General features: G+C 42.5%; 1 protein-coding gene across 2 annotated transcripts in view; it reads left to right on the top strand.

Annotated features, from left to right (window-relative positions):
• The window catches only part of LOC124142478 (large proline-rich protein BAG6-like), a 34,609-nt gene extending 8,310 nt beyond the window's left edge, over nt 1–26,299 (top strand). Inside the window, exons 8-24 of one of the 2 annotated variants that reach the window (XM_046510965.2) lie at nt 214–554; nt 1,359–1,485; nt 4,497–4,679; nt 6,097–6,252; nt 7,045–7,405; nt 8,156–8,467; nt 8,580–8,704; nt 10,004–10,073; nt 10,884–11,149; nt 11,575–11,797; nt 12,685–12,908; nt 13,492–13,594; nt 14,837–14,967; nt 17,025–17,252; nt 19,741–19,938; nt 20,671–20,778; nt 21,678–26,299. In XM_046510965.2, coding sequence (XP_046366921.2) covers nt 214–554; nt 1,359–1,485; nt 4,497–4,679; nt 6,097–6,252; nt 7,045–7,405; nt 8,156–8,467; nt 8,580–8,704; nt 10,004–10,073; nt 10,884–11,149; nt 11,575–11,797; nt 12,685–12,908; nt 13,492–13,594; nt 14,837–14,967; nt 17,025–17,252; nt 19,741–19,938; nt 20,671–20,778; nt 21,678–21,947 — 3,426 coding nt within the window. In that variant the 3' untranslated portion in view covers nt 21,948–26,299. Of the gene's footprint in view, nt 1–213; nt 555–1,358; nt 1,486–4,496; nt 4,680–6,096; nt 6,253–7,044; nt 7,406–8,155; nt 8,468–8,579; nt 8,705–10,003; nt 10,074–10,883; nt 11,150–11,574; nt 11,798–12,684; nt 12,909–13,491; nt 13,595–14,836; nt 14,968–17,024; nt 17,268–19,740; nt 19,939–20,670; nt 20,779–21,677 lie in introns of both variants that reach the window. The other variant, XM_046510964.2, reaches the window with a different exon arrangement.
• The last annotated feature ends 737 nt before the right edge of the window (nt 26,300–27,036 follow it).

The raw sequence follows: 27,036 nt of genomic DNA, 5'->3' as shown, positions 1-27,036 counted from the left end.
TAACACTGCAGCAGAATGTTGGAAAGATCTGGCACCAAAGGTCCTCAACTTGTAGGGAGATGCTGTAAGAAGTTCTCTATTTGATTTCAATTGATACCAAGGACCAATGAATGTTTAGTGTCGTTAGTAGCTGGCTAAGAGAAGTAGGCAGCTGCCTGTCAACTCGTTTTGGTAGATCCCAGTCAACTCTACAAGTCCTTGTGTTGACTTCAGGCTCCCCCTGGTGAGCAGCAAGCTGAGAACATGGAAGGACAAGACGAAAATCAAAATCGTCAGCAACCACCAGCAACCAGTGATTCCAACGAAGAGTCTGATATGGACACATCCTCTCCAAGTGGAGCCGCTGCTGATTCAACCAGCCAATCAGAAGCTAAGGAAAAGACACCAGCAGCCAACAGCCAATCACAAGCCAAGGAAGATACACAAGCAACCAGCAGCCAATCAGAAGCCAGGGAAGATACACCAGCAGCTGACAGCCAATCAGAAGTGAGGGAAGATACACCGGCAGCTGACAGTGCATCTAATCAAGCCAATGGGCAACAGAGGAGAGACACGTAAGTCCAATGATTCTCTGCTGATCCAAGAATGGATATGACCTGTTTACGTGTGATAATCTGATGATAAATCATGATCAGTGATCAATAAGTTACCCTGTATTCATGCAATCCGCCAAACAAAGAGCACAGGACATCCCATTACTGGCATGGGAATCCTGATAAGACCTGGTTTTAATGAAATTGGTATTCATACAACGATTTGGGCGGTCGGATAGCCTAGTGGTCAAAGCATTCGCTCATCATGCCGAAGACCCGGGTTCGATTCCCGACATTGGTACAATGTATGAAGTCCATTTCTGGTGTCCCAACCGTGATATTGATGGAATATTGCTAAAAGCAGCATAAAACAATACTCGCTCACTCACTCACTCACTCATAGAATAATTGATTACAAGCTTCTATATTAGTTGTTTTCTAAAATAAATTAAAGTATAAATACATAATTACACATAAAGACAGTATTGCATTAATTGTTAGTACTTTCATTCACCATGGGTTGGAATCTAGGTCTGTCAGCACCATACCAAAGTGTGAATGTTTTTACCAAGCGTGGTATACGTATGAAACTTGCATCACTTCAGGCTTTCCTCCAACATTTAACAGACATGATGTGATATAACTGGCATACTGTGAAAGCAGCGTTAAACCCAACTCTTTCAACCAAGAACTTTAAAAGCATATGCAAATAATTTCCAATTGGTACTAAGGGGCATATAATTTTGTATTTGAAGAAAACAAGCCAGTGATTTTTATAAAGTCCTCACACATTGACACCCTTATTGTAGTGAAATGTCTGTTCAGTGAGGCTCCCAGGTTGACATCGATGTCGGACTTGCTGGGTGACGTGATGGAGCTGCACGGCCGCCTGCAGCCCCACGTAGCCCGACTACGCGACCTTATGGCCGAGGACATGGAACTACAGAATGATGTAAGTTGTCATATTTCATGTTCCGTTTCAAGATGTCAGATGTCAAGATTGAATTTGTAGAGTTACTCTGTTGATCAAGATTCACCTGATACTTTTCTCTTGGAGACTCATGGTCCAGGCCAAGCTCCTCCTCAACGTGTGACACCTTCGTTACACTCTCGGTAACATCGCTGCCATCAGTGTGGGTGCGGCCATTACAAGAATCTTGAAATTTGCCCTCTAACCCCAAATGTAGTAAAGTTTATACTATTGTTTATGTCTTTGAGATTGCCATCATATTTCATTTTTAAAAGGTTTACCATGTTTATGACTGACCATGTTTTCAGATTGGTTTGAGACGGCAGACTTACGGAAAATCACCCAACTTCTCTCTTACATTCTTACCAATTCAATAAAAGATGATAGTTTTAATGAAATAGAAATTCAAATTGACAAACAAAGAAAGTAAAAGTCGTCACTTGATTGTAAACATAACGGTCATTAGGTTGCGAGTTCAACTCCAAGCATGGTTGGGGCCACCTATGACAGTGGGGAGTTTTGACTGGTGGCAGCGATAGTATAGAGAGCTCTACGAACAGACTATCGCTGTGAGGAGCTTGGGTCCAGGCATCTGTAATTCTCGAGGTGCATCGGACTCAAGTGGGCCCTCTTGTGTAAAGTGTATCTGTAGGAGTACATTATCAGGATATACTTATGACCCTTTTGACCAGTACCTGTAACTATGCTCTAACTGGAGTTTGAGACTCCGTTGCTGCACATGGTTTTCTGAGCTACTCTTTTCGATGATAGATGGGAATAGGCTCTTGTAAGGTAGAGCTGCGATCCAAGTGCTGCTATTTACTGTGCAGAGTTACCTTCCTTAAAGGGGCACTGATCTAACGCAATTCCCCGGGACTGGTTGTTGCCTTTGTTATTGTTTTTTCCCAGTGAGTACCCGGATGTATAGCAGAAATCTAGACTAGTTCGCGACCTCTGCTACGCCATTCGTATGCGCATTAGTCACTTTTATGGGTAGTAATGGCGTATGGTCACATTGATCAACAAAATGAAACACAGTTTTCGAGATAATTAGGAAATGTAGGTATCTTTGTGAGTAGCATCGGTGATGGTGACGAAGTTTTGACTTGCTTGGTAATTTTGCGATTATCGTTTACACTATTTTGACTTGCAACACAAAGTAAATATTTCACCTGAGCATATGCTTTGTTATAGTGTGTATATTTTTTTACTGTCAAATGTGTAACAAATTTATTAAACGTCTAAATATTCAACTATTTTACAAAGTGACTGAAAAACATTTCCATCTGTATTATTATGACAACGAATTCCAAACATTTTGATGTTTAATGTCATCACCAAGAGACTGAAAATGTTACGTTGAAAAGTACATTTCTAAGTTGTTTGGCTTTTAACCCTACATAATAATCTGTTGTGATGTTTGTAGGCCCTTTTGATCGTCTTGATCAATCTGGACAGATTTTTTAGTCAAAATGACTGAAATATTTACACATTTTATAAATTGCCTGAGAGAATCACATTTTACAAATTGATGGTAATATATACACGCTTACAAAGGAAAAGACCTGTGACAACAACGTCTATCGCGCATTGAAGAATTTCCCAACCAAGACGTAGAGAAACAAGAACGAATCGGTTCAAATGAAGGAATACAAAATGCAAATATCATAATTACAACCTACCAAATTTATGTGTATAAGTTTTAGGCAGCTTCCTTGTTCGAGGAATGTATCCGTGAATATCCACACAAAGGAACAATATTCCACTCGTCTGCATCTGTACAAAGAAACGTATTCGATGTCACGTGTCTCAGTAACAATCAAATATTTTAAAAGATGTATATCGTTTCGGGATATTATAACCCGTGTTCGTTTCTCAACTGGTCGCTTGGATTGTTTCAGGTGTTTCACATAGTTGTCACGTCTCAAAGGTCGGCTGAGAAAGCCCACGTGACAACTATTTTCATAACGTCCACGGTTCCTAAAAATTCCATTGAGTGATAGATAACAATGATCAATCAATCAACGTGTTACCAGTTAACCCTTTGAACAAAGTATGTTGTTTTTACATCGGCACTTCGCGCCATGATATGAGTGTATTCCCTTTGTTTTAGTAAACCTAGACATGTAAACACTCACTCTTGACATATCCACTGTGCAAGATAACAGTGATTAATCAATCAACGTATTTTCTGTTAATCCTTTGATGACTAGGAACGATCCGTTGATTTACAAAAAAAAGTATATCAACTGATCATTCATCTCTTGCTGGGCTGACACGTGCACATTACATAACACACATTTCACCTCACTTCAAACCATGATTTAGATTGAATAATTACCCCAGACACAATAAATGCCAAATGGGACCCTTTGTCAGGTAATCTAAGTGGTGCTACCATTAATTGTACCTGTAATAAATTCATTAACTGAGCATCAAGTGAATGATGACAAATACACAAGTGTAGTTTATACGAGAAAACGTGGATGACAACAAGGGAGTAGCAAGCCGAAATACGAAAATGCTGTTACAGCATGGATACTTTTTTGGTATTAAACTATAACCATCTGGGGTATTTCCAAATGACGACATCCGATAAGCTCCCTTGTTGTTTTTGTCTGTTTGTTTAGGCTGAAGAAATTAATTAACATGCGCCCTTTGTCGAAATCTTTATAGATCACAGTTAACCAATCAGTGTTCAAAAATACGTAAAACAAATATTGCCTCCAGCCTCCAAGTTTATTTAGCTGTCCTTGCAGACGGTACCCCAGTCTCCGGTCACGCTCAGTTGCGTTGCGTATCATCCGGGTACTCACGGGGAAAAAACAATAACAAAGGCAACAACCAGTCCGTTGTCAACACGACACCCACGCTCCATGGTTTCCACAAAGTAATACTGTCTATAACCTGTGTCACTGAAGGTGATAGATGAAGGCATACTGAAATACTGTTCATAACAGTGTTAAACGTCCATCTTGTGCCATGTGTTACAGCAAGTACAGGAACCCCAGCGGATGTACAACCTGGTGTCGGAAGCTCTTCATGCCATCAGCCACACCTATCACAACCTTAGCGACCTGATGGTTGACATGGCAACGCCCCCTCCTCGACGCATGTACACAGCACCCACTCAACCACTGATGCCCGGGATTCCCCATCAGGGTATTCCAGTCAGGGTAGGTATTCTCCATCAGGGTATTCCAGTCAGGGTAGGTATTCTCCATCAGGGTATTCCAGTCTGGTAGGTATTCCCCATCAGGGTATGCCAGTCAGGGTAGGTATTGTCCATCAGGGTATTCCAGTTGGGTAGGTATTCTCCATCAGGGTATGCCTGTCAGGGTAGGTATTGTCCATCAGGGTATTCCAGTCAGGGTAGGTATTGTCCATAAGGGTAGGTATGGTCCATCAGGGTATTCCAGTTGGGTAGGTATTCTCCATCAGGGTATGCCAGTCAGGGTAGGTATTGTCCATCAGGGTTTTCCAGTCAGGGTAGGTATTGTCCATCAGGGTATTCCAGTCAGGGTAGGTATTGTCCATCAGGGTATTCCAGTTGGGTAGGTATTCTCCATCAGGGTATTCCAGTCAGGGCAGTTATTGTCCATCGGGGTATTCCAGTCAGAGTAGGTATTCCCATCGGGGTATCTCCATCAGGGCAGGTGCACTTTCTGTTTTTATAGTCAGTACAGGGAAAATACAATCACGTGCTTCGAGCAATCTTCCATGTGTTAAAGGTATTGTCGAGGTAATCCACCAGATAAAAATCAGTAAACATTCATCAACCAGGTCTTGAAATTAAGCTTGAAGGTCATGGAATAGATAACCCCTAAATCCTCGTACCCTGCAGTGATGAATGACACCAGCCCAGTTGACCTTGATACATGTTCCCCTGTGTAGGCCCAGTTGACCTTGATACATGTTCCCCTATGAAGACCCAGTTGACCTTGATACATGTTCCCCTATGTAGATCCAGTTGACCTTGATACATGTTCCCCTGTGTAGGCCCAGTTGACCTTGATACATGTTCCCCTATGTAGATCCAGTTGACCTTGATACATGTTCCCCTGTGTAGGCCCAGTTGACCTTGATACGTGGTCCCCTGTGTAGGCCCAGTTGACCTTGATACATGTTCCCCTGTGTTGTCCTGGTTGACCTTGATACATGTTCCCCTATGAAGACCCAGTTGACCTTGATACATGTTCCCCTGTGTAGGCCCAGTTGACCTTGATACATGTTCCCCTGTGTTGTCCTGGTTGAACTTGATACATGTTCCCCTATGAAGACCCAGTTGACCTTGATACATGTTCCCCTATGAAGACCCAGTTGACCTTGATACATGTTCCCCTGTGTTGTCCTGGTTGACCTTGATACATGTTCCCCTATGAAGACCCAGTTGACCTTGATACATGTTCCCCTGTGTTGTCCTGGTTGACCTTGATACATGTTCCCCTGTGTAGGCCCAGTTGACCTTGATACATGTTCCCCTGTGTAGGCCCAGTTGACCTTGATACATATTCCCCTGTGTAGGCCCAGTTGACCTTGATACATGTTCCCCTGTGTAGGCCCAGTTGCACTGATACATGTTCCCCTGTGTAGGCCCAGTTCAGTGTGGGGTCTCCACGCCTTGTGAGAAGAACAGTGACGACAACACAGCCTCGACAAGAGGCATCAACGCCGCAGAGTGGCACTACAACATCTGCAACAGTAACATCATCATCATCATCATCTACAACAACTACATCACAATCCAATGTAAGCACTTTCTTTTATTCACCATAATTCAGATCTTGATGAATTGGTCTTCAGGAAGAGGTAACAAAAGTGTTGATCATAAACATGATTTTCTGACTACAACATATTGATGACATATTCATGAAATTGTATGTAGTTTCCATTGCTCAAACACACAGACGAATTAAAATATATGTCCTATTTTTAAAAAGACTGACCAGGGGAATCCAGGGGGTTAGTATCGGTCCCCAAGAGGCAACCTCGTGGATCGGGTGGTAGGACTCAGTGAGCTGGGGACCCGTGAAGATCCGGGCTAGAATAGGTCTTCAGCAACCCATGCTTGCCGTAAAAGGCGACTATGCTTGTCGTAAAAGGCGACTAACGGGATCGGGTGGTCAGGCTCGCTGACTTGGTTGATGCATGTCATCTATCCCAATTGCGTGGATCGATGTTCATGATGTAAATCACTGGATTGTCTGGTCCAGACTCGATTACTTACAGACCACTGACATATAGCTGGGGTATTGCTGAATGCGGCGTTAAACAACAAACAAACAAACAGTGAACTGGGTGATTGTGTGTTTTTGTACACCAATGGCATGGGTCATTGCTCTTAGTATTAGTCAGTGCATTGTCAGACTTGATTATTTACTGGCTGCCTTCGTTTAACTGGAAAATTTGCTCAGTGTGGCATTAAAGAACAACTTACAATCCCACAATCAAAGTTTAAAGAAACTTAAGATTGTAAATATCCAATGTTGTTTATTCCCATGTTGTATATTAAAGTGATTGTGTGATGATTGTCCCTTGCAGGTGCCCCCTTCGTCAACTGGGTCAATAGGGCCCCTACCCCCAGGCTTCCTGTCTGGCACTGGTAACAACCCGTACGTGTATGTAGAGGTAGGACCAGACTCCGTCACCGTCAACAGCATCTCCACCCAGATCATCGGCAACGACAGTAGCAGTAATGGAGACAGACAAAGAAATAATGGCACCACAGGGACCACCTCTGCCAGCTCCTCCAGTACTACGACAACAACGTCATCCACGACAACAGGGGGTGCCACACCCTCGGCCCCACCCCCTCCGATCCCTGGTCTGACTGGGATGAACATTCCTGGGCTACCGCCAGACATGATGCAGAACATCATCTCGTCTGTGCTGCATCAACATGGTGGGTAGCCTGCACTGTTGTTGTGAGAACGAGGAGAAAGGATTATGTGAATACCATCAGTAACTAAAACATTTTTCACACTTGAAGTTGATAAACAAGCACCCATGTCAGCTAGTGGGTGGCTTTTCAAACGACAAGGAAGGGCTTTTGATATTGGCTAGTAAGGAGCCTTCTAAATGGGATATTGAGTGACACTTGAAACTTGCTAGTAAGAAGGTGCTTTTTAAACGGGATATTAAAAGGCTCTTCAAATTGGCTAGAAAGGGTCTTTTTAAATGGAATATTGAATGGTTCTTCAAACTGGCCAGTAAGGGTCTTTCTAAATTGAATATTGGGTGGCTCTGCAAACTAGCTAGGTAGGGGGGTGTTTCTTAAATGGGATATTGAATGGCTCTTCAATTTGGCTAGTAAAGGGCTTTTTAAATGGAATATTGAATGCTTCTTCAAACTGGCCAGTAAAGGTCTTTCTAAATTGAATATTAGGTGGCTCTGCAAACTAGCTAGATAGTGGGGTGTTTCTTACACTATGTTTTGCTGTGAGCTGTTCCGAGGTGTTGTGGATATTTGCTGCAGCTTGACCAAGACCTGTGTCAAAGACATTCAGGCATCAAATGCACTGCAAATCAAGGGTGCAAAGTTGCACCCTTTGCCATAACAGGATCTGCTAGTCGTAGGTTAGTTCAAGAACACATAAATTATAACTGAGCACTGTTATGTGTGTGTAAAGGACAAATCACTCTCACCCACCAGGTCACCGCCAGGGTCAACCAGTGCAGATCAATGTGGTGCCAGTCCCGATGTCGAGTCTGGGTGGACAGATGCCTGGTGGCATCAACATCACCCGCGTCCTCAACCCCGCTGCCATGTCCGCAACACCACCGACATCAGCACCGACATCATCAGCCTCACAGTCGTCCCCGGCGACCACGACTACTAGTTCTGCGTCTACAACTGCATCCACGTCGGCCTCTGCTACAGCAACTGGATCTGCTTCAACAACTTCAGCAGGAGCATCATCAACTGCACAGGCATCAGCTACAGCATCAACTACAACAACAACAGGTAGGTACTTGTGATAATTTTAAAGAGTAAAATATAATGTAATTTTAGATATAAACAGAGAGACAGCTGTGTTTTGGGGTTTACAAGTCAGAATTGTGATGTTTGCTTGCAGGCCCACGCCTCGCCCCTGCTATGATGCTGGACGGTGTCCCGAGGCCAGTTGACCCATACCTGCCCTGTAACTCTCATCACTTCCTGGCCCAAAGGACCCGCAACATGGCCACCCAGACCAGCCAGGTGAGCTTCAGCAAGTCTATGTGAGCCATGTAGCCCCTGTCGGCATTCCAGGTTAGAATAGGTGCCCAGCAACCTATGCTGGTCGTAAGAGGCAACTAAATGGACCGGGTGATAAGGTTCAGTGTTTTGATGGATAGCTGTATTCATACCCAGGAATATCGGTGGATTGTCTGGTCAAGACTTGATTATTTATAGGCTGCCAAAGTTTTAAGGAACTAAAAGTTGTTAATATTCGATGATATCTATACCTTTGTAAGTGGGGCGGTCGGGTAGCCTAGTGGTTAAAGTGTTCGCTCGTCACGCCGAAGACCTGGGTTCGATTCCTGACATTTCTGGTGTGCCCCGCCGTGATATTGCTGGAATATTGCTAAAAGCGGCGTAAAACCATATTCACTTACTCACCTTTGTAAGATAGTTTGAATACTTGAGTGTGGCGTTAAACAACGAACAAACTAAAAAAGTTGACATATGCAAAGCAACTGTGAGTATTTGTCTAAAGTTATATCGAGCAAGAAAGTCTGAGTTTGACTTTCTTAAAAACTGTTGTGTTCATTCTAATTTTATCAAGAGAAACCTTGTGATGGGTATCACTGCATAATCCTTCACATTCATTTTGTGTTCATGACAACAGTAAATGTGACATAAACAGAATCTGCCTACCCATTTCTGAAACATCAGGTAGGGTTTAGGAAATGCAATATATTTCAGAGGATAGTCTTTTTGTCACATAGGATGACACATTTTGCCAGTTCTATAATTGTGAGTTTGAATCTCATATTCATCCTGATTATTATCCCCCGCCCAACAAAGTTGGGCCGGGGATATAGAAACGTTTCCGGAGCATAACTCAGAAACCATTCAATATTTTTTCATGAAACTTTGCAGGTTTGTCAGGTACATGCTGAACTGGTGCCTTTTGCTATTTAGAAATTTTAGAAATTTTTATTTTTTACATTTCCATGGCAACAAGATGGACTTAGGTTCCAAACTCTTTTTTTTACAATTTTTATGACAAGTTCCACCTCAGTTAAAAAAGGTTGGGTTTGTTTAGATTTAATTATGTCATAAATTCTGCAACAGGGGCGGGGGATATAGCCACGTTAGTGGCAAACTCTTGTTATTCTTGGTTTGTCGGCCCTATGTCCATGCTCTTGCACTCACCCGCTCTAGTCATAAAGTTAATCCCACTGACCATTTCAACAGGCTGAACACAGAAAAGTTTTAGGACATGTTTATGTCTTGTTGGAAGCAACAGTCGGCATTGTAAGTAAAGGGTTTTATTTTGTTTTTTTGTTTCAGGGCCCAGAGAATGCATTGTCTGATATGGTGTCCAACCTGATGAATGGACTTCTAGGCAACGTTCATCAAGGTAAGTCATCGTCATTCCTGTTTTGCCCATGAAGATCTGGGTTAGAATTGATCAGCAATCCATGCTTGTCATAGGAGGCCACTAATCGGATGGTCAGACTTGCTGACTTTTTTATGTCATCGTATCCCAATTGTGTAGATTGATGCTCATGATGTCAGTCACTGGATTGTCTGATCCAGACTTGATTTACAAACTGTTGTCATATTGCTGAGTCTGGTGTTAAACAACAAACATACAAACATTCCTGTTTTACCAATGCAGGGATTCCAGGTGAGAATAGTTCTCCAGCAATTGCTGGTCGTAATTAGTGTCTTATAATGGATTGGGTGGTCAGACTCTATGACGTGTTTGATTGCGTGTCATCATACCCCGACCATGTGGATTGATGCTCACAATATCGATCACTGGATTGTTTGGTCCAGACTGTGTGACATAAATAACCAGCAAACAATTTTTATGCATGATGGCAGTATTCAACATCAATTAACCTAGTATCTGCTATCTATCACTGACAATATTCCTTCTCTGATCCGACCCGTGAAGATCCGGGTTAGAATAGATCTTCAGCAACCCATGCTTGCCGTAAAAGGCGACTATGCTTGTCTTAAAGGCGACTAACGGGATCGGGTGGTCAGGCTCGCAGACTTGGTTGATGCATGTCATCGATCCCAATTGCGTGGATCGATGCTCATGATATTAATCACTGGATTGTCTGGTCCAAATTCGATTATTTACAGACCGCCGTCATATAGGTGGAATATTGCTGAGTGCGGCGTTAAACAATTAACCAACCAACCTTCTCTGTTCCAGGCCCCCCACGGTCAGCCCCTGCGTCAGTTGCCCCTGGGGGTCCCACCTCAACTCACCCTGCCCACGGGACAGCGTCAAGCCGAGCCACCACCCACACCACCTTCTCCCAACCTGGCTCCATCCCTGCCAACCCCTTTGCCTCCCTGCTGCAGGGCACGTTTGGTCCCATGCTGGGTCCCCGTGCCCCGGCGCCCCCAAGTGACACTCCAGGGAGCCCGCCTGTGCCACCCATGATGCAGATGCTTCGAGACATGCTGCAGTCAGCAGTAAGTTCACAAGAGTTGCACCACTATAAACTGATAATGTGTTTCCTTTTGTAAAAATTTAAAAGAATTATATAATTTAGCTGGAATTTAGGTTTAGGTTGTGTTGGGTTGGTGATTTTAGGACTAGGCTAAGATAACTATGTGGGATTATTTTTGAGTGAAAAACAGCCACCCTACCAAGGTTTGTTAGTGTTTGTAATCAGTTTTCTTGAAAAGGGTGCAGTTACATAATCAAGTGTTTAAAATGTTTGCTGTGAAGACAAGGTTTTAATTCACAACATGAAATAGTGGGAAGTCCGTGATCTGGCAAAAAAAAGTTCTGCAATAACAATACTCATTCAATTTCCCTCTTAGTAACCGAAACATTCTACAACAGCAGTGACAAGTCTCCACCTGTGACACTTTCAATTGATCCTGTCCTTCAGAATCCACAGAGTCAGCAGCCCGCTGCTGGTCAGCCGGCAGGTCAAGGAGATCGACCTGCCCCAACACCGGCCCCGGGGGTCATGTCGGACGATGCATTCACGCGCCTGGTGTCAGGGATCGGGTCATACATGAGCCGGGCTGCCACGGGGGAGCAGGAGCAGGATACGGTACACGACTTCCTGTCCACGCTCGGGGACTCCTACTCCAGCGGCACCGGTGAAGGTCAGTCTCTACACTTGTTTATCCCCTGAGGACAGAATATATCCAAAGACCTCAGACTTGTTTCCCTGTAGGAATTATAGGGCAGAACAGATCCCCTGTATCGCATGCTTGTCTGTCTTGGATTCTGACATGGATTCTGTGTCCAAATAGGCCCCAGTGTGTGGGATATTGTGCACTGAATTTGTGCAAAATCAGCAATGTGACTGTAAGGATTGAAACTTTGTATTTACAACTAGTTGATGACAGATAGCCGACATGGAGCTGTAAATGGATACAAGTTTGCAGCTTTAATCTTCAATACATGGGGTGGTGAGGTAGCTGAGTGGTTCAATTGTTTTCCTGTAACATATCTAGGGGGCACGGGCGGCCCAGTCGTCTAAGGTGCCGCGATTCGCTGTGCAGAGTTGCGTTCCTTGGGCACGCCAGAAACCTGTGATTGTGGGTTCGAACCCATCGTGGGTTTCACCGAAATGGTAAACGTCTGCGATCTGCATCACTTCGGGCTTTCCTCCCACATTAAGCTGACATGCCATGATATAACTGGAATAATGTTAATAGCGACGTTATACCCAACTCACTCACTCACTCACTCACTCACTGTAACATATCTGGGTTTGATTCCTCACAATCGTACAATGTATGATGACTCTTCTTGTGCTAAGCCTAGAATATTAGTAAAAGGTTCGTAAGACCCTTCTCTACCTACACATCATCCTCTTGTCTTCCAGCCATGAACTTGGGTGGCATACTAGTGTTCACATGTCATGCTGGTGGCACTGGTATGATTCCCCTCTGTGTGAAGCCCTCTGTGATATTGATGGAACTTTGCTAACTGTAGTGTTAAAACCGAATTCTCTCTTGCCATACCAACTATTTATGTGTTGCAGGGTTTATCAATGAGATATTCCAGTGTCTGTCACGACACATCACATTCTCCGATTTGTTCCAAATCTTCTTCGGACACCCTGAGCCCCTGAACCGGCTCCGCACGCCCCTCCAAGAGTTCATCACGCGGCGGGTGTTGCGGGGGGCTGAGTACAGCGAGGCCAGTCTCCAGGAGGGTGTGGAGCAGGTCATGCTGGACATGGACAGCGAGATCCAGGAGGCCGTGGTGCGTACAGGCTTAATACTGGCACTGTGGGGATCTAGTAAATACTGGCACTGTGGGGATCTACTGAATACTGGCACTGTGGGGATCTACTAAATACTGGCACTGTGGGGATCTACTAAATACTGGTGCTGTGGGGATCTACTAAATACTGGCACTGTGGGGATCTACTAAATACTGGCACTGTGGGGATCTACTGAATACTGGCACTGTGGGGATCTACTGAATACTGGCACTGTGGGGATCTACTAAATACTGGCACTGTGGGGATCCACTAAATACTGGCACTGTGGGGATCTACTGAATACTGGCACTGTGGGGATCTACTGAATACTGGCACTGTGGGGATGTAACTGAAATACAGTTCTGTAACCATGGTGACGTAATTGAAATACTGTTATGTCACTATGGTTATGTAACTGAAATACTGTTCTGTAACTATGGTGATGCAATTGAAATACTGTTCCATCACTATGGTGATGTAACTGAACTTCTGTTCCGTTCCTGTAACTAAAATACAGCATTAAAATCTAACACACTACACATTGCTGACCAGATTCCATTAGAGATGTTCTGTTTACTGCAGGCTGTGGTGACTGTGAAGGAAGGTATCGACCTCAAGCAGTCATTGAGGGATCTGTTCCGCCAAAACCTGGTGAAGATCTGCAGACAGGTGATGGAGTCCCCAGGTAGGTGATTGAGGCTGACTGCAGATCAGTATGGACTGTTATTGTATGATTAATTCCTTATGTACAGAGATTTAGGTAGGTGTTCTTAGAGCCTGATACACATGCATTTGGACCTGACCCCCATTTTTTCTGTGGACCTACTCCTCTCCATGTCTTCAAGCCATGCCTTGATATGGAAGACTGTTAAAAGCAGTGTTAAACCCAGCTCGCTCACTCACTCACTCACTCACTCACTCACTCACTCACTCACTCACTCACTCACTCACGCCCTGATTCAACAGCAATACTTTTTAAAGCAGCGTTAATCTCACTCACACGTTCACTCCTTGTGCCACGCTCTGATATATCTGGAATACTTTTCTAAGAAGTGTTAAACCCAACTCACTCATTCAATCACACATTCATTCCTCCAGCCATGCCCTGATATAACTGGAATACTGTTCAGAGCAGCATTAAACTCAACTCACTCAATCAGTCACACAGTCACTCTACAAGCCTTTGCGTGTGGCTTCATGACAACACCCACTCAAACTGATGTTAAGATACAGCAGATGTGTGAGCAAGGCATTCAATTATGGTGTATATCAGACCTGTTACCCTGAGGTGGGTATCTGGCTTAAGCTGCACCGTATAGAAACTGTATCCTTCCTGCTTGACTCCTCTAAGGTCTGGCTCGAGTCTCAATAGATACATACATGGGTCACGATAGTGAACAGTGATGCCTGGGTGTCATGATAATAAACAGTGATACATACATTGGTGTTATGATAATAAACTGATATATACATGTGTCATGATAATAAACTGACATGTATACATTGGTGTCATGATGATTAACTGATAAATACATGTGTGTCATGATAATAATTGATATATCCACGGGTGTCATAATAATTGATATATCCATGGGTGTCATAATAATTGATATGTCAAAGGGTGTCATGATAATACTTGATATATCCACGGGTGTCATGATAATAAACTGATATATACATGGGTGTACTGATAATTAACAGTGATATATACATGTGTGTCACGATTTCATCTTTATTGTACTTTTTCTAAATGATGTTGACGCTGCATGAATCGTTCCTCATTCTGTCAACACCTGTGTGTCTGGCCCCAATCTGCCACAGTAACCTACAATATTGCGGGGTAAAACAGACATGACACTCACTCACTCTCCCTCATTGGCAGCCCTGGTTTGAAGTGCTCCACACACTGTCTTTGTTTTACTTTCAGTGAATGATGCGGACTTCGGGCCCCATCTGCACGCCCGTGTGCGGAGGATGTTGGAGGAGTTTGTGGTCCTGACACCCGACTGTCTGGTAGAGGGCGCCCCTGGCTTGGAGAGGATGCTGCACTCTAGATTGGTAATCACAGCAGCTTCATTGCTAAATGGACAGCGTAAAACTGTTGACAAACTACAGGGTGCTAGGGTGGCCCAGTAGTTAAAGTTCAAGACAAGCTGAACGTCTGGGCTCTATTTACCAATAAGGGTTCAGGATGTGAAGAGGCACGCCAGAAACCTATGATTGTGGGTTCGAATCCCAGTTCGCTCCAATTATGTTTCTAGGTTTGTCAGCACCATACCCGTGCTCGTGGGTTTCACCGAAGTGGTAAACTGACTGGAATACTTTTAAAAGCAGCGTTAAACCCAACTCACTCACTCACTCACTCAGGATGTAAACCGTAAACTTTTTTTTTTTAAATGTATCTGCACCGCCAAGTGTAAGGTCTTCAGGCCCACATAACATGCAACCAAGGTGTACAAAAACAAACACATTTGCTTGACAAAGATACGAGACTGATTACTATGGAAACCGAATCATGCGTCACTGTCAATGACTCCACATGCAGGCACACACTACTGTTTTGGACGGTTCTGTTTGGGCGAGGCTGTCCAGTACCGGGAACAACCTCACACAAGAGAAGTTTGAAAAAGATTTTGTGTTAAAAAGCTGAAGTTGTCTTACGGCATGATTTTCAGGAGGACACCTGGTATTATTTGTTGAGCTTAATATAATAGATGGAAGAAAATTGTACATCATTATTATATTGGAGTCAATATAGTCATCTTTACTGATTCCACATGAATCTGACCCGTGAAGATCCTGGGTAGAATAGGTCTTCAGCAACCCATGCTTGCCGTAAAAGGCGACTATGCTTGTCGTAAGGGGCGACTAACGGGATCGGGTGGACAGCCACGCTGACTTGGTTGATGCATGTCATCGATCCCAATTGCGTGGATCGATGCTCATGATATCAATCACTGGATTGTCTGGTCCAGACTCGATTATTTACAGACCGCCGTCATATAGCTTGAATATTGCTGAGTGCGGCGTTAAACAACAAACCAACCAACCAACCAACCACATGAATCTATCCCACCGGGAATGTCTAGCCTAAACCCACCAGACGTGTGCTTTCCCTGGTCTAGCAGATTTGTCATACACTCACTTGGAAACATTTGGTTGGGTGATCTAGTGGTTAAAGCAGAAGACCCATGTTCAGTTCTCTCCATGGCTACAATGTATGAAGCTAATTCATGATGTTTCTCAGTCATTTTGGAACATTGTTAGAACCAATGTGCAGTGTTGACAGGTTCACACCACTTCCACAGGCTCATTTGTAAAGAAAGGCGCTTATTCTGAATTCAGAGCAGACTGACCTTAAGGAAGCCCTTCAGTACGTTTTGCATATTGTTTTGCATAAATATTTAGATATCTTACTACAACAGCAAAACAGTGAGGATATAGTATACTACTCAAAAGAAGTTAAGGATCACCTGATTCTTTCATATTACTGTAGTCAATCTTACATGCCATGACAGATTAACATTACCAATATGAAAGAATCGGGTGATCCTTAACTTCTTTTGAGTAGTATATATCAGTACTCATCTAAGTGACTGCAACGCTAGCTTTGACATAGCAATGACAGCACATGGAGCCGTACAACTAATTTAAACAAATATTATATAAGTAAACAACCGGTAATATGAACAAATGATAAATACAAAATGGAAATAGTTTTTCAAGTTCTGGATATTTTTTCAGGGATTGTTAAACATTTCATGACATATGTTTATCTAAAGGTGTAGACTCAAAAGACAAACAGATGAAAAACGCATGCAATATCTTGAATGAATGGGGGCGTAGGTAGCCTAGTGGTTAAAGTGTTCGCTCCTCACGCCGAAGACCCGGGTTCAATTCCCGACATTGGTACAATGTGTGAAGCCCATTTGTGGTGTCCCCGCCGTGATATTGCTGGAATATTGCTAAAAGCGGCGTAAAACCTCACTCACTCACTCACTCTTGAATGAATGTGGATGATGTGACGAATCGTGGCAGTGGTACTAGGCAGTCACAAGGTACTCTGTGTAGGAAAATGACCTTAAACTTCACTCTGTCATGATGGTTGGTTTCAGCGGAACTTGACGGCTGGTATGAATCCCCTGATCCAGCAATGGATGGTTACCATGACGTCACAGCAGCTCCACAACTTCCGTGAAGACATCACTGTGTCGCAATCTGATGTTCAGCAGTACCTTGTCCGGGGGACTGCAGCCCCAGCCAAACCATGTAGCAAAGAACGCAGCGAGTCCCCCATGGAGACTGAGGCAGCAGCCGAGGGGGCAAGTGCTGCTCCATCACAGGTAGTACGAAAAAAAGTATGTGAAGTTTTTTCAATTAAATTATGAACTTGTATAGCGCATTTTCCATTGTACAACTGCTCACGTGCGCTTTGACCATAATAGATCTACATTATTACAACATGGATCAATGTATGCGATTTTCATTCTCAGCTCCCAGGGGATCATACCACCCAATGAGCCTGTTAGGCGCAAGGAGTTTTCCTATCATATTGCCATTATCTTCTACCGGGTACCCATTCACTGCTGGGTGAACAGAGGCATATTTCAAACAATATTTATGTCTGTATTAATGCCACGCCCAGCCAGATGACCCAGCCCTAGGTGTGTTAAACAGGATTACTTTTCGCTTGGCAGCAGGTAGCCTAGTAGATAAAGCATTCCTTGTTATGTTGAATCCCTGTGTTTGATTCCACACATGGGTACAATCTGTGAAACCCAGTTTTGGTGTCCCTGCCATGATATGCCTGGAATATTGTTAGTAGTGTAATACTCTACTCACTCTCCCACTTGCGGCTATTGATCACCCTCAACTTGAAAATTCCCTTGGTTTAAGTTTTGAGTTAGTTCTTCAACATCGCGATGGAGACATCCTTTTGATGTAACGTGTCATTCATGGCTATCAGAAACTATGTATGAGGATCCAGTGGTCAAAATGGCCTAAAGCAGATGTGGCTTTGATGTATTCATGTGACTGTTTAACCTAATGGTGTGGACCTACCATCTTTGACCCAAGCTCAGTACCAGTGACCCAGTCATCCATGACACTGTGATTTGCTGTGCAGAGTTGCATACCTTATACATACCACCGTACACTGGATACGTGAAGATTCCAGGGTAGAATAGGTCTTCAGCAACCCATGCTTGCCGTAAAAACGACTATGCTTGTCGTAAAAGGCGACTAACGGGATCGGGTGGTCAGGCTCGCTGACTTGTTTGATGGGGGTGTTCTCTTTTTGCCGGCATGTATTGTTTCGGGATTAAAATCAGTGGCCCGTACTAAATCCCTAGAACAATGGGGATTACGGCTATAGTCTGTATTTTAAATGCAAGTATGCAGGCAAATAAGGAGGAAAAAGTAAGTGTTTATCACATTTTCTTTTAATTGCATATAACACATTTTAAATTTTCAAATTACTTAATATACATGACATGACATAATACACAAATTTAAAAAGTACAGTTTATCACATTTTTATTACATATACATTTAAAGTAAACTGTGGTCAGTGTGGTCAGTGAGTGAACTCCACTTACTTGAACAGACTATAATTTTGCAGGCACTGGACTGTTAATCCTAATCCTCTTATAGCCAATTAAAGTGCAGGCAAAAAGAGACTACACCGGTTGATGAATGTCATCAATCCCAATTGCGTGGATCGATGCTCATGATATCAATCACTGGATTGTCTGGTCCAGACTCAATTATTTACAGACCGCAGTCATATAGCTGGAATATTGCTGAGTGCGGCGTAAAACAACAAACAAACAAACAGCATACCTTATGCTTGCCAGGATATTGATCATGGCTTCGAATTCCTGATTCAGCTTGATTTTTATTCCTTTTTTGTTGTTGTCATGGTTGTAAGCTTAACCACAGTGGTAAAAGACCTGAGGCCTTTTCTTCATGTAACTGATATGTTGTGATTTCAATGAAATATTGTTCAAAGCAACATTAAACCTGGCTCCTTCCTGATACTGATTCAGTGGTCTAGTGGATAGAGCATCAGCCCAGAGAGAGGACGTTCACTGGTTCAATCCCCGGCCACATCAGTTTTGTGATCCCAGATTCACACATCACAGGGGGACATGAGTGGCCCAGTCGTCTATTGCGCCGCGATTCACTGTGCAGAGTTGCGTCACTTGGGCACGCCAGAAACCTATGATTGTGGGTTTGAATCCCGGTTCGCCCCGATTATGTTTCTAGGTTTGTCGGCACCATACCCGTGCTCGTGGGTTCTACCGAAGTGGTAAACGTCAGAGACTTGCATCACTTCGGGCCTTCCTCCCACATTAAGCTGACATGCCGTGATATAACTGGAATACTGTTAAAAGCGGCGTTAAACAAAACTCACTCACTCACTCACTCACACATCACAGCTTGACTGACCGTTACATGTTTGTCTAGTCCAGCTCTGTGTTGACAGATGGCAGGGCAACCCGTGAAGATCCAGGTTAAAAAAGACATCTTAATGGATCTGATGGTCAGACTCAGTGACGTGGCTGCTTATGTGTCAGACTTGGTTGCTTGGGTGTCATTGTACCTTGTCAGCATGGATCCTTGCTCACAATATCAGTTACTGGTTTGGGCCAGAAATGGTTATTTGCAGGCTGCCTCGATATAGCTGGATTATTGTGTTCATCAACAAAAGCTACAACAGAGAACGAAAATAACCAAAATGTTTACACTTAAGAGGTTTGACATCAGACTTCACTCAGCCACAAACATGACCCTGTGCTAGTCATCAGCTGTATGGTTTTGCTGTTCCAGAAGCCAGCAATACCCCCCAAGCCAACGGGAGACAGAAAGCCCCGCACCAGCTCGACCCCCGTGTCAGCCACGTTAGAGCGAGGCAAGCGGTCCTTCATGAATGGAGCTGGGTCAGATGGGGCGTCGCCATCACACAGCGCATCCCCAACATCCCCACCCACAGATGAAGATGACTCATGGCAGGCTGTGTTGCCAGCTGTAAGTCTGCAGGAACATTTTTTTTTTTCGTGATAATGTAGCAAATAAATTTGATTTGTGTGATAGGTGTTAGTTGAAGGATGACATAGTCGACACAATGTATGGATAACGACTTCTTTAATAGACCATGATATATTACGGGGGTACAGGCGGCCCTGTCATCTTAAGGCAGTGCACTTACTGTGCGGAGTTGCATCCCTTGGGCATGCCAGCACCCTATGATAATGGGTTCAATTAAGGGTAAGCCACGCAGGTTTCACCAAAGTGGTAAATGTTATAAGACCTGCATCACTTAGGGCTCTCTTTCCACATCAAGCAGACACACCATCATACGATGGTAATACTGCCCAAAGTGTCATTAAACCCAACTCATTCACTAACTCACTGTAATATATTAAAGAAGTTGTTATCCATTACTTTGTCAAGAGTAAAATTGGGGGTGGGGCTTGTACCCTCACACCCCTATACACACTGACGAAGAAAATCTGTAACTTAATTGCCCTGTCCCGAGATGTAGCTGTATTAACTTTACTCATTGATATACATGTACTTCTCGGGGACCTTCACATGGGCTTAGGGTGTGATTCAATGGTTATCCCCAGCTTGTACAAGGTGCCTGGCAGCTGTTTCATGCTTATTTTTGGTTTCAAGGCGAGTTCTGTACCAAGTACTTACACTTGCTGGTTCATCAGGTATGCCTCCATGTCATATCTTGAATTATGTTTTCACCAGGATTGGGTCCCAATCATCAACCGTGATATTACCAGACAGCGGGAGAATGGAGCACCACGCCCTCTCAGTGATATCTATATGCAAGGATTGCCACCAAAGCGCAGAAGGGTAGGTTAATTGGTGCCCACCTGCAGAGATGGTCCACAGTATCCCATGCTTGTCGTCAAAGCCAAGAAGCCTGCCTGGTGCTTGGCATTAAGGGTATAAAACAAGGACTGTTGAGCTCAGTCTGTCTGCTGTGTCTGCAGCATGGCATCTCAGCAGGCTAGTTCTGGACAAGTACAAGCAACCACACACATGCACATGCACATGCACATCCTCACACTCACATGCACACGCACACGCACACGCACACGCACACGCACACACTCACACTCACGCACACACTCACACTCACACTCACACTGTGTATCAACATAACCTGATGACATGGATGGTTGGTGTCACCAAATGGGATTATTTACCACCATCATATGGCTTAGATAGTCCTGACTATGGCTAACAAACAATCGCTCAACATCATAGTCTGTTTGCTGTGCAGAGTTACTTCCCTTGGGTATTCCTCAATCCAATGATCAGATTATGATTCTTGGTTTGTCAGCACTATACTTGTACTCACGATGAAGGCTAGTGTGAACGCCTAAATCCTGCATCCTACGCAAGTGAAGATCTGGATTAGAATTAGTCTTCACCAGCCCATGCTTTTCGTAAGAGGGGACTAACAGAGTCGGGTTGTCAGGCTTGCTGACTTGGTTGATGTATGTCATATCCCCATTGCGTAGATCAATGCTCATTTCAATCACTGGCTTGTCAGGTCCAATCTCAATTATTTACAGATTCCTGTAATATAGCTGGAATATTGCTGAGTAGCAATAAACAAAAAACAAACAATCAGAACAAACATGCCTCTCACATTAATCTGACTTGCCATGATATAACTGAAATATTGTTCAGAGCAGCTAAGTACCAAAGTCACTCACTCTCTGCACGGTTTGTTTCCCCACCAGATGATGGCTTTGGAGAGAGGCAGCAACTTGAACAACATGGCCGAATACATCCCTGACTCCATCATACGAGCAGCCGCTGCAGCCGGCGTCCAACCAATCAGCAGCCAGGAAAACCTGTCCAATGAAGCATCGGAAGAAAGTGAGCTGCAACATGCTTTGGAAGAGGAAGTCCAGAGAGTTTTGACACAAAGACTTCAAAACGATTCCGATTACAACTCGGATAAGTTTCCCAGTTCAAAAGAGTTCTTTAAGCATGGTGACCGTACCTAACTTGTACTGTGTATGTGGATGTGCTATTTAAGCACGCTGTGTGTTGATCTTGTACATACTCGTATCTTCAGCTTTTAAAGTGGGTGTTTTATTCAGAACACGGACAGTCCCAATTTTATCCAATTTCCCCAGGGGACAATATTCTTTTTTAGTTTTTTTATTATTTTATCATGTTAAGAAAGATGGAAAGTGGTTGCCATAACCTAAACATACATCTGATACATCAACTAGGCTTGGGTGAGGGCAGTGTTTGAAATAAACAGTAATGATAGGCTGGCATCAGGACCCACAGGCTTAAGAAGCTGCTGGTGCTGACTAAACTCTTCAGGCCCTCATTTGAAAAGAAACTGTAGGTTAATATGGATGGTGGAGCTAGGATGAAGACCTTGGATGTCACTGTTTGACATGGCCTCATGATTTGGGCATGATGTACTTACAGAGTTCGTTATGCCATTGCAATCAGAATGACACATTAGTTTATATTTTGGAGAGAAAAATATGAATAAATTATTTTTTTAAATTTAATTTTATTTGTCAGATGGCCTTTTAATGAAATAATCAGTGTTAATAATCTCAGATCCCAGTTGATGTAGTTTAATATCTGATTAATTTTGGCTGTTTTATGAGCTAGAAGTATTCTTAGTTTGAAAAGCATATCAGATCCTAAGAAATGGTACTGTAAACCTAGCAATTATCAAGAATACCAAATGTACTTTCTTTAAGGTTTGGAAATGTTGAAATGACTCATGGCACTGGCATATTCAGTCAGGTGTAGCGGACACTAGTCTGCTTACTGTACAACAGCAAAGAAAAGTGGATATTGATTATAAAGGATAGCCCGTACCTCCTTATTTTGTTATAATCTGTCCCCTTGATCTGTGTCTCAAGTGTGTTTGTGATGAAAGTGTCAAATAAATAAACCGTTGTGCATAGTATGTCTGGATCTCTAACATTGATATGCTGCATGATCACAGGGCATATCGATATGCTGTATGAACACAAGGCATATCAATATGCTGTATGAACACAGGGCATATCAATATGCTGTATGAACACAGGGCATATCGATATGCTGTATGAACACAAGGCATATCAATATGCTGTATGAACACAAGGCATATCAATATGCTGTATGAACACAAGGCATATCAATATGCTGTATGAACACAGGGCATATCAATATGCTGTATGAACACAGGGCATATCAATATGCTGTATGAACACAAGGCATATCAATATGCTGTATGAACACAAGGCATATCGATATGGTGTATGAACACGGCATATCGATATGCTGTATGATCACAGGGCATATCGATATGCTGTATGAACACAGGGCATATCGATATGCTGTATGAACACAAGGCATATCAATATGCTGTATGAACACAAGGCATATCAATATGCTGTATGAACACTGGGCATATCGATATCGTATGTGACCAGAGGGTATACCAACATCAACTGCTGTACAGCCACTAGACATGTACTAACTTCTGTCCTTATGTAGTACTATATCACCATACATCTCTACCCTATTGTCTGATGTACTCAACTCATGTCACTGATGGTTTGCTTGAGGAGATTGTAATTTAATCATTTGGAATATTATTTATCTTCAATTATTTAGAATGAGAAACTATGTATTACCTAAATGTTAAGGGGCTGACTCTGAGATACAGTAATCTAATAAATTACTGCAGCAGATCTTTCCTCTGTTATGGTGGATACATTGAAGGGATATCATGAAGATGTAATGGAGAAGTTTGTCACTTAACCATTTTTAATTTATAGGCATTAATGAGACTTGTATTGTAGACGGTGGTCTTTCCTTGATCAATCAACCCCTATGTCAATTGCTTGAAGCTAGTGTCTTCTGCTGTTGCTTTTTGTTTTCAGCCTTGGCTCAGAACAGACACTCAAAAATGCGAAAATCATATGACACTTATATGACCAAATGATTGGTGTTGTAAATTATGATGATGTCACCTAGAGCCTTGATGGATCCTCTTCATTGCCAAGCTCAATTATCCAAGATATTATTGTCCATTTATTTGGATATCTACCCAAGACCCTTCGCCACCAAAGCATGGCTTCAGAAACGATCTCAATATCTCACTAACTTAACATAGGGTTTCTCTCCGTTATTCGTGCAATCTCATAGGACAGCTATTCTTGGTAGCATGTCTTTTGAATATGGTTCAAAAGGAAACTATGACAGCGTACAAGTCCAGGGTGTTTATCATAGTAAAATGGAGATATAATACACTGGATAATCGAGCAACCTTCATTGCAGAAAGAAACTTCTATGGCACAGTAGATGGAACTAAGAGATTCACAAGTAGACTACTGTTCTTATCAGACACAGTTGGCTGCATAGAGTTAACTCCCTTGGTTATCAGGATTATTTGAGGCGGCCAGGTAGCCTATTGGTTAAAGCGTGGTCACGCCGAAGACCTGGGTTCGATTCCCCACATGGATACAACGTTTGAAGCCCATTTTTGGTGTCACCTGTCGTGATATAGCTGGAATATTGCTATTCTCACTCTCAGGATCATTCAATCCCAGAATCATCCTGATTATGATCCTTAGGTATATCCTTTGATCGTGAGTTCAAGTCCCGGTCGCCCCGATTATGTTTCTAGGTTTGTCAGCACCAAACCCATGCTCCTGGGCCTCAGCAAAGTGGTAAACATGATCGGTGTCATGTTCACAAGACTCTCCCATTCCCATATATAACTGAAATACTGTTGAACGAGGAGTTAACACAACTCACTCACTCACTCCACCAACTGGGATGGAGTTCACCGAGCTAATGTTGATGGGAATTGCTGCTTTTTTTAAGATAAACAATTTTTTTATTACAAGTAGGTTTTGCTTGTATTTTAGTAAGAAATTCTTCAAATTATGCTTTGTTTTGTTTCTTTTCATGTGATGTAGATGAGGGATGTCTTGATGATTACATTCAGTATTGCAGTGAATATCATGACCTGTGCCTTGGAAGGATCTTCAGTGACTTCCATAAACATTCTTGTCTAGGGTGACTTAATGAAGACAACTTCAGAAAACTTATATGTATAGAAAAGAACACATTAAATTAGCCCTTGAATAGCCAACACTCATATAGATACATCTCACATAAGTTCTTCATTGAAACAGTTAGAATTTTAAGAGGAAACAGGATTGCTAGTATTGCAATTTGGGTGATATTGAAGATGGGTACCAGTTTTTTTTTGTTTGTCTATTGCATGTTGACATAAACAATAATCTCATTGGATATGTTTAACCTGATGTTCATTTTAATAAATTCTACTCATTCATGACAGCTAACAGCAGTGTAGTTATTTATAAACAAAAGTCTGCCCTTGTCCATTTTCATGTCTTGAATTTAAGGATATCAATGTAGTCCTGTGATTATGTCTACGGTATTTGCCATCTTAAGTGCCCTGTTTCTTAAGAACCCCTTGACCAACTTCAGGACCAATCCCTAAGTAATATTTACAAGCACCCGGATTGTTTATATGACAGTTCAACTTTTTTTTGGTGTATGTTACAGAATTATTTCACAGAAAACTGCATAGAAAGGGTATATAATTTGGGATGTAGATATTCTCAAAAACGTTTTAGTTTCATTGAGTATTAACTTACTTTAATCACTACTTCTCAATCGCTGAAAAAACATTCATGTGGTGTTTGGTTTCAATAAGTGCCTCCTTTGTCTATTTTATAAATGCCCTGGACACTTATTATGGCAAATATGGTATGTCAGCTGATGTCACTTGGATACCCTTACCACATGGATCTAGTTATTATATACTACTTTCATATTACTGTAGTTAATGTGACATGGCATGACAGATTAACTATAGGAATACGAAAGAATCGAGTGGTCCTTAACTTTCTTTGAGTAGCATGCTGTAGCCCTATTGCCTTCTCAGTATCACAAATAAACATTGATGAACACATAATATTCATGTATCAATATCTATGTTAATACGAATTTCTCACTTGATCTAGTTTAAGAAGTTAAATTCAGTTTGTCATCATCATTATCATCATACACCAGACAACCTTCCTATAAATCACAACTGATTCTTGAAAGTTGTTTTGATGGCAAGTGAAGGCGATCACCCATTGAATCTGTCGGTTATTTGAATGCATGGTTGTTTAGTGTCTGTGCTGTAAATCCTGCACATTTTCTTTATTTAATTATTATTATGATGACTATTATTCACCAGCAATAGAAAATAGGTTTGTATATAATAAAGGAAGTTGTCTTGTGAGTATAGTGCTAATTACGTCTGTGTTTAAATTGAAACAAAAAAAGGAATAAATTTCTTGTAAATATGTGACACCTGTATTTCGTGTTATCTCCTGTTAGCTCCTGTTATCTCAACCCCATGGCTTCTGAAAACATCCCAAGCACTGTTCTTGTAAACAGCAACCAGGATGGCACAATGACTGATACTACTGGATTGTGCATCCTCAATACCTTATGGATTTGTATGCATGACACAAAGACATAACACTTTAATGGAAAAGGGGCGGTCGGGTAGCCTAGTGGTTAAAGCGTTCACTCGTCACGCCGAAGACCCGGGTTCGCTTCCCGACATGGGTACAATGTGTGGAGCCCATTTCTGGTGTCCCCCGACGTGATATTGCTGGAATATTGCTAAAAGCGGCGTAAAACCATACTCACTCACTCACTTTAATGGAAAACAATTTCTTTATTGTTTGGAACATCTCAGGGCTACTTCTTGCCTGTGTGAGGTAAATACTGAGTAAGCATGAAAAATATCAGCATCAGTGAGAGCTGATTGACAAGTTTGGAAGGAATTTTAGAAGGAATTACATAAAAGTGAATTCGTTTGTGGTGGACATTAAATGATGTCACAGAAGTATATCCACAAATTGAGCTCATTGTTTCACTGCAACAGTTCTGTGACCTTCGGAAAACGGACAAACTTGTGGAACGTGCATTGATCATATACTTGCAGAAGAAGGGCTTAACACCATTGACCAAAAGCCTTCCTTTAAGATATGAGTTAAACCTTACCTTCTATATAGATATGGGGGCACGGGTGTCCCA

This window comes from Haliotis rufescens, unplaced genomic scaffold (assembly GCF_023055435.1).
Source record: "Haliotis rufescens isolate VD_foot unplaced genomic scaffold, xgHalRufe1.0.p SCAF_8, whole genome shotgun sequence".
NCBI lineage: Eukaryota > Metazoa > Mollusca > Gastropoda > Lepetellida > Haliotidae > Haliotis > Haliotis rufescens.
This window is presented reverse-complemented; position numbering and strand designations above follow the sequence as displayed.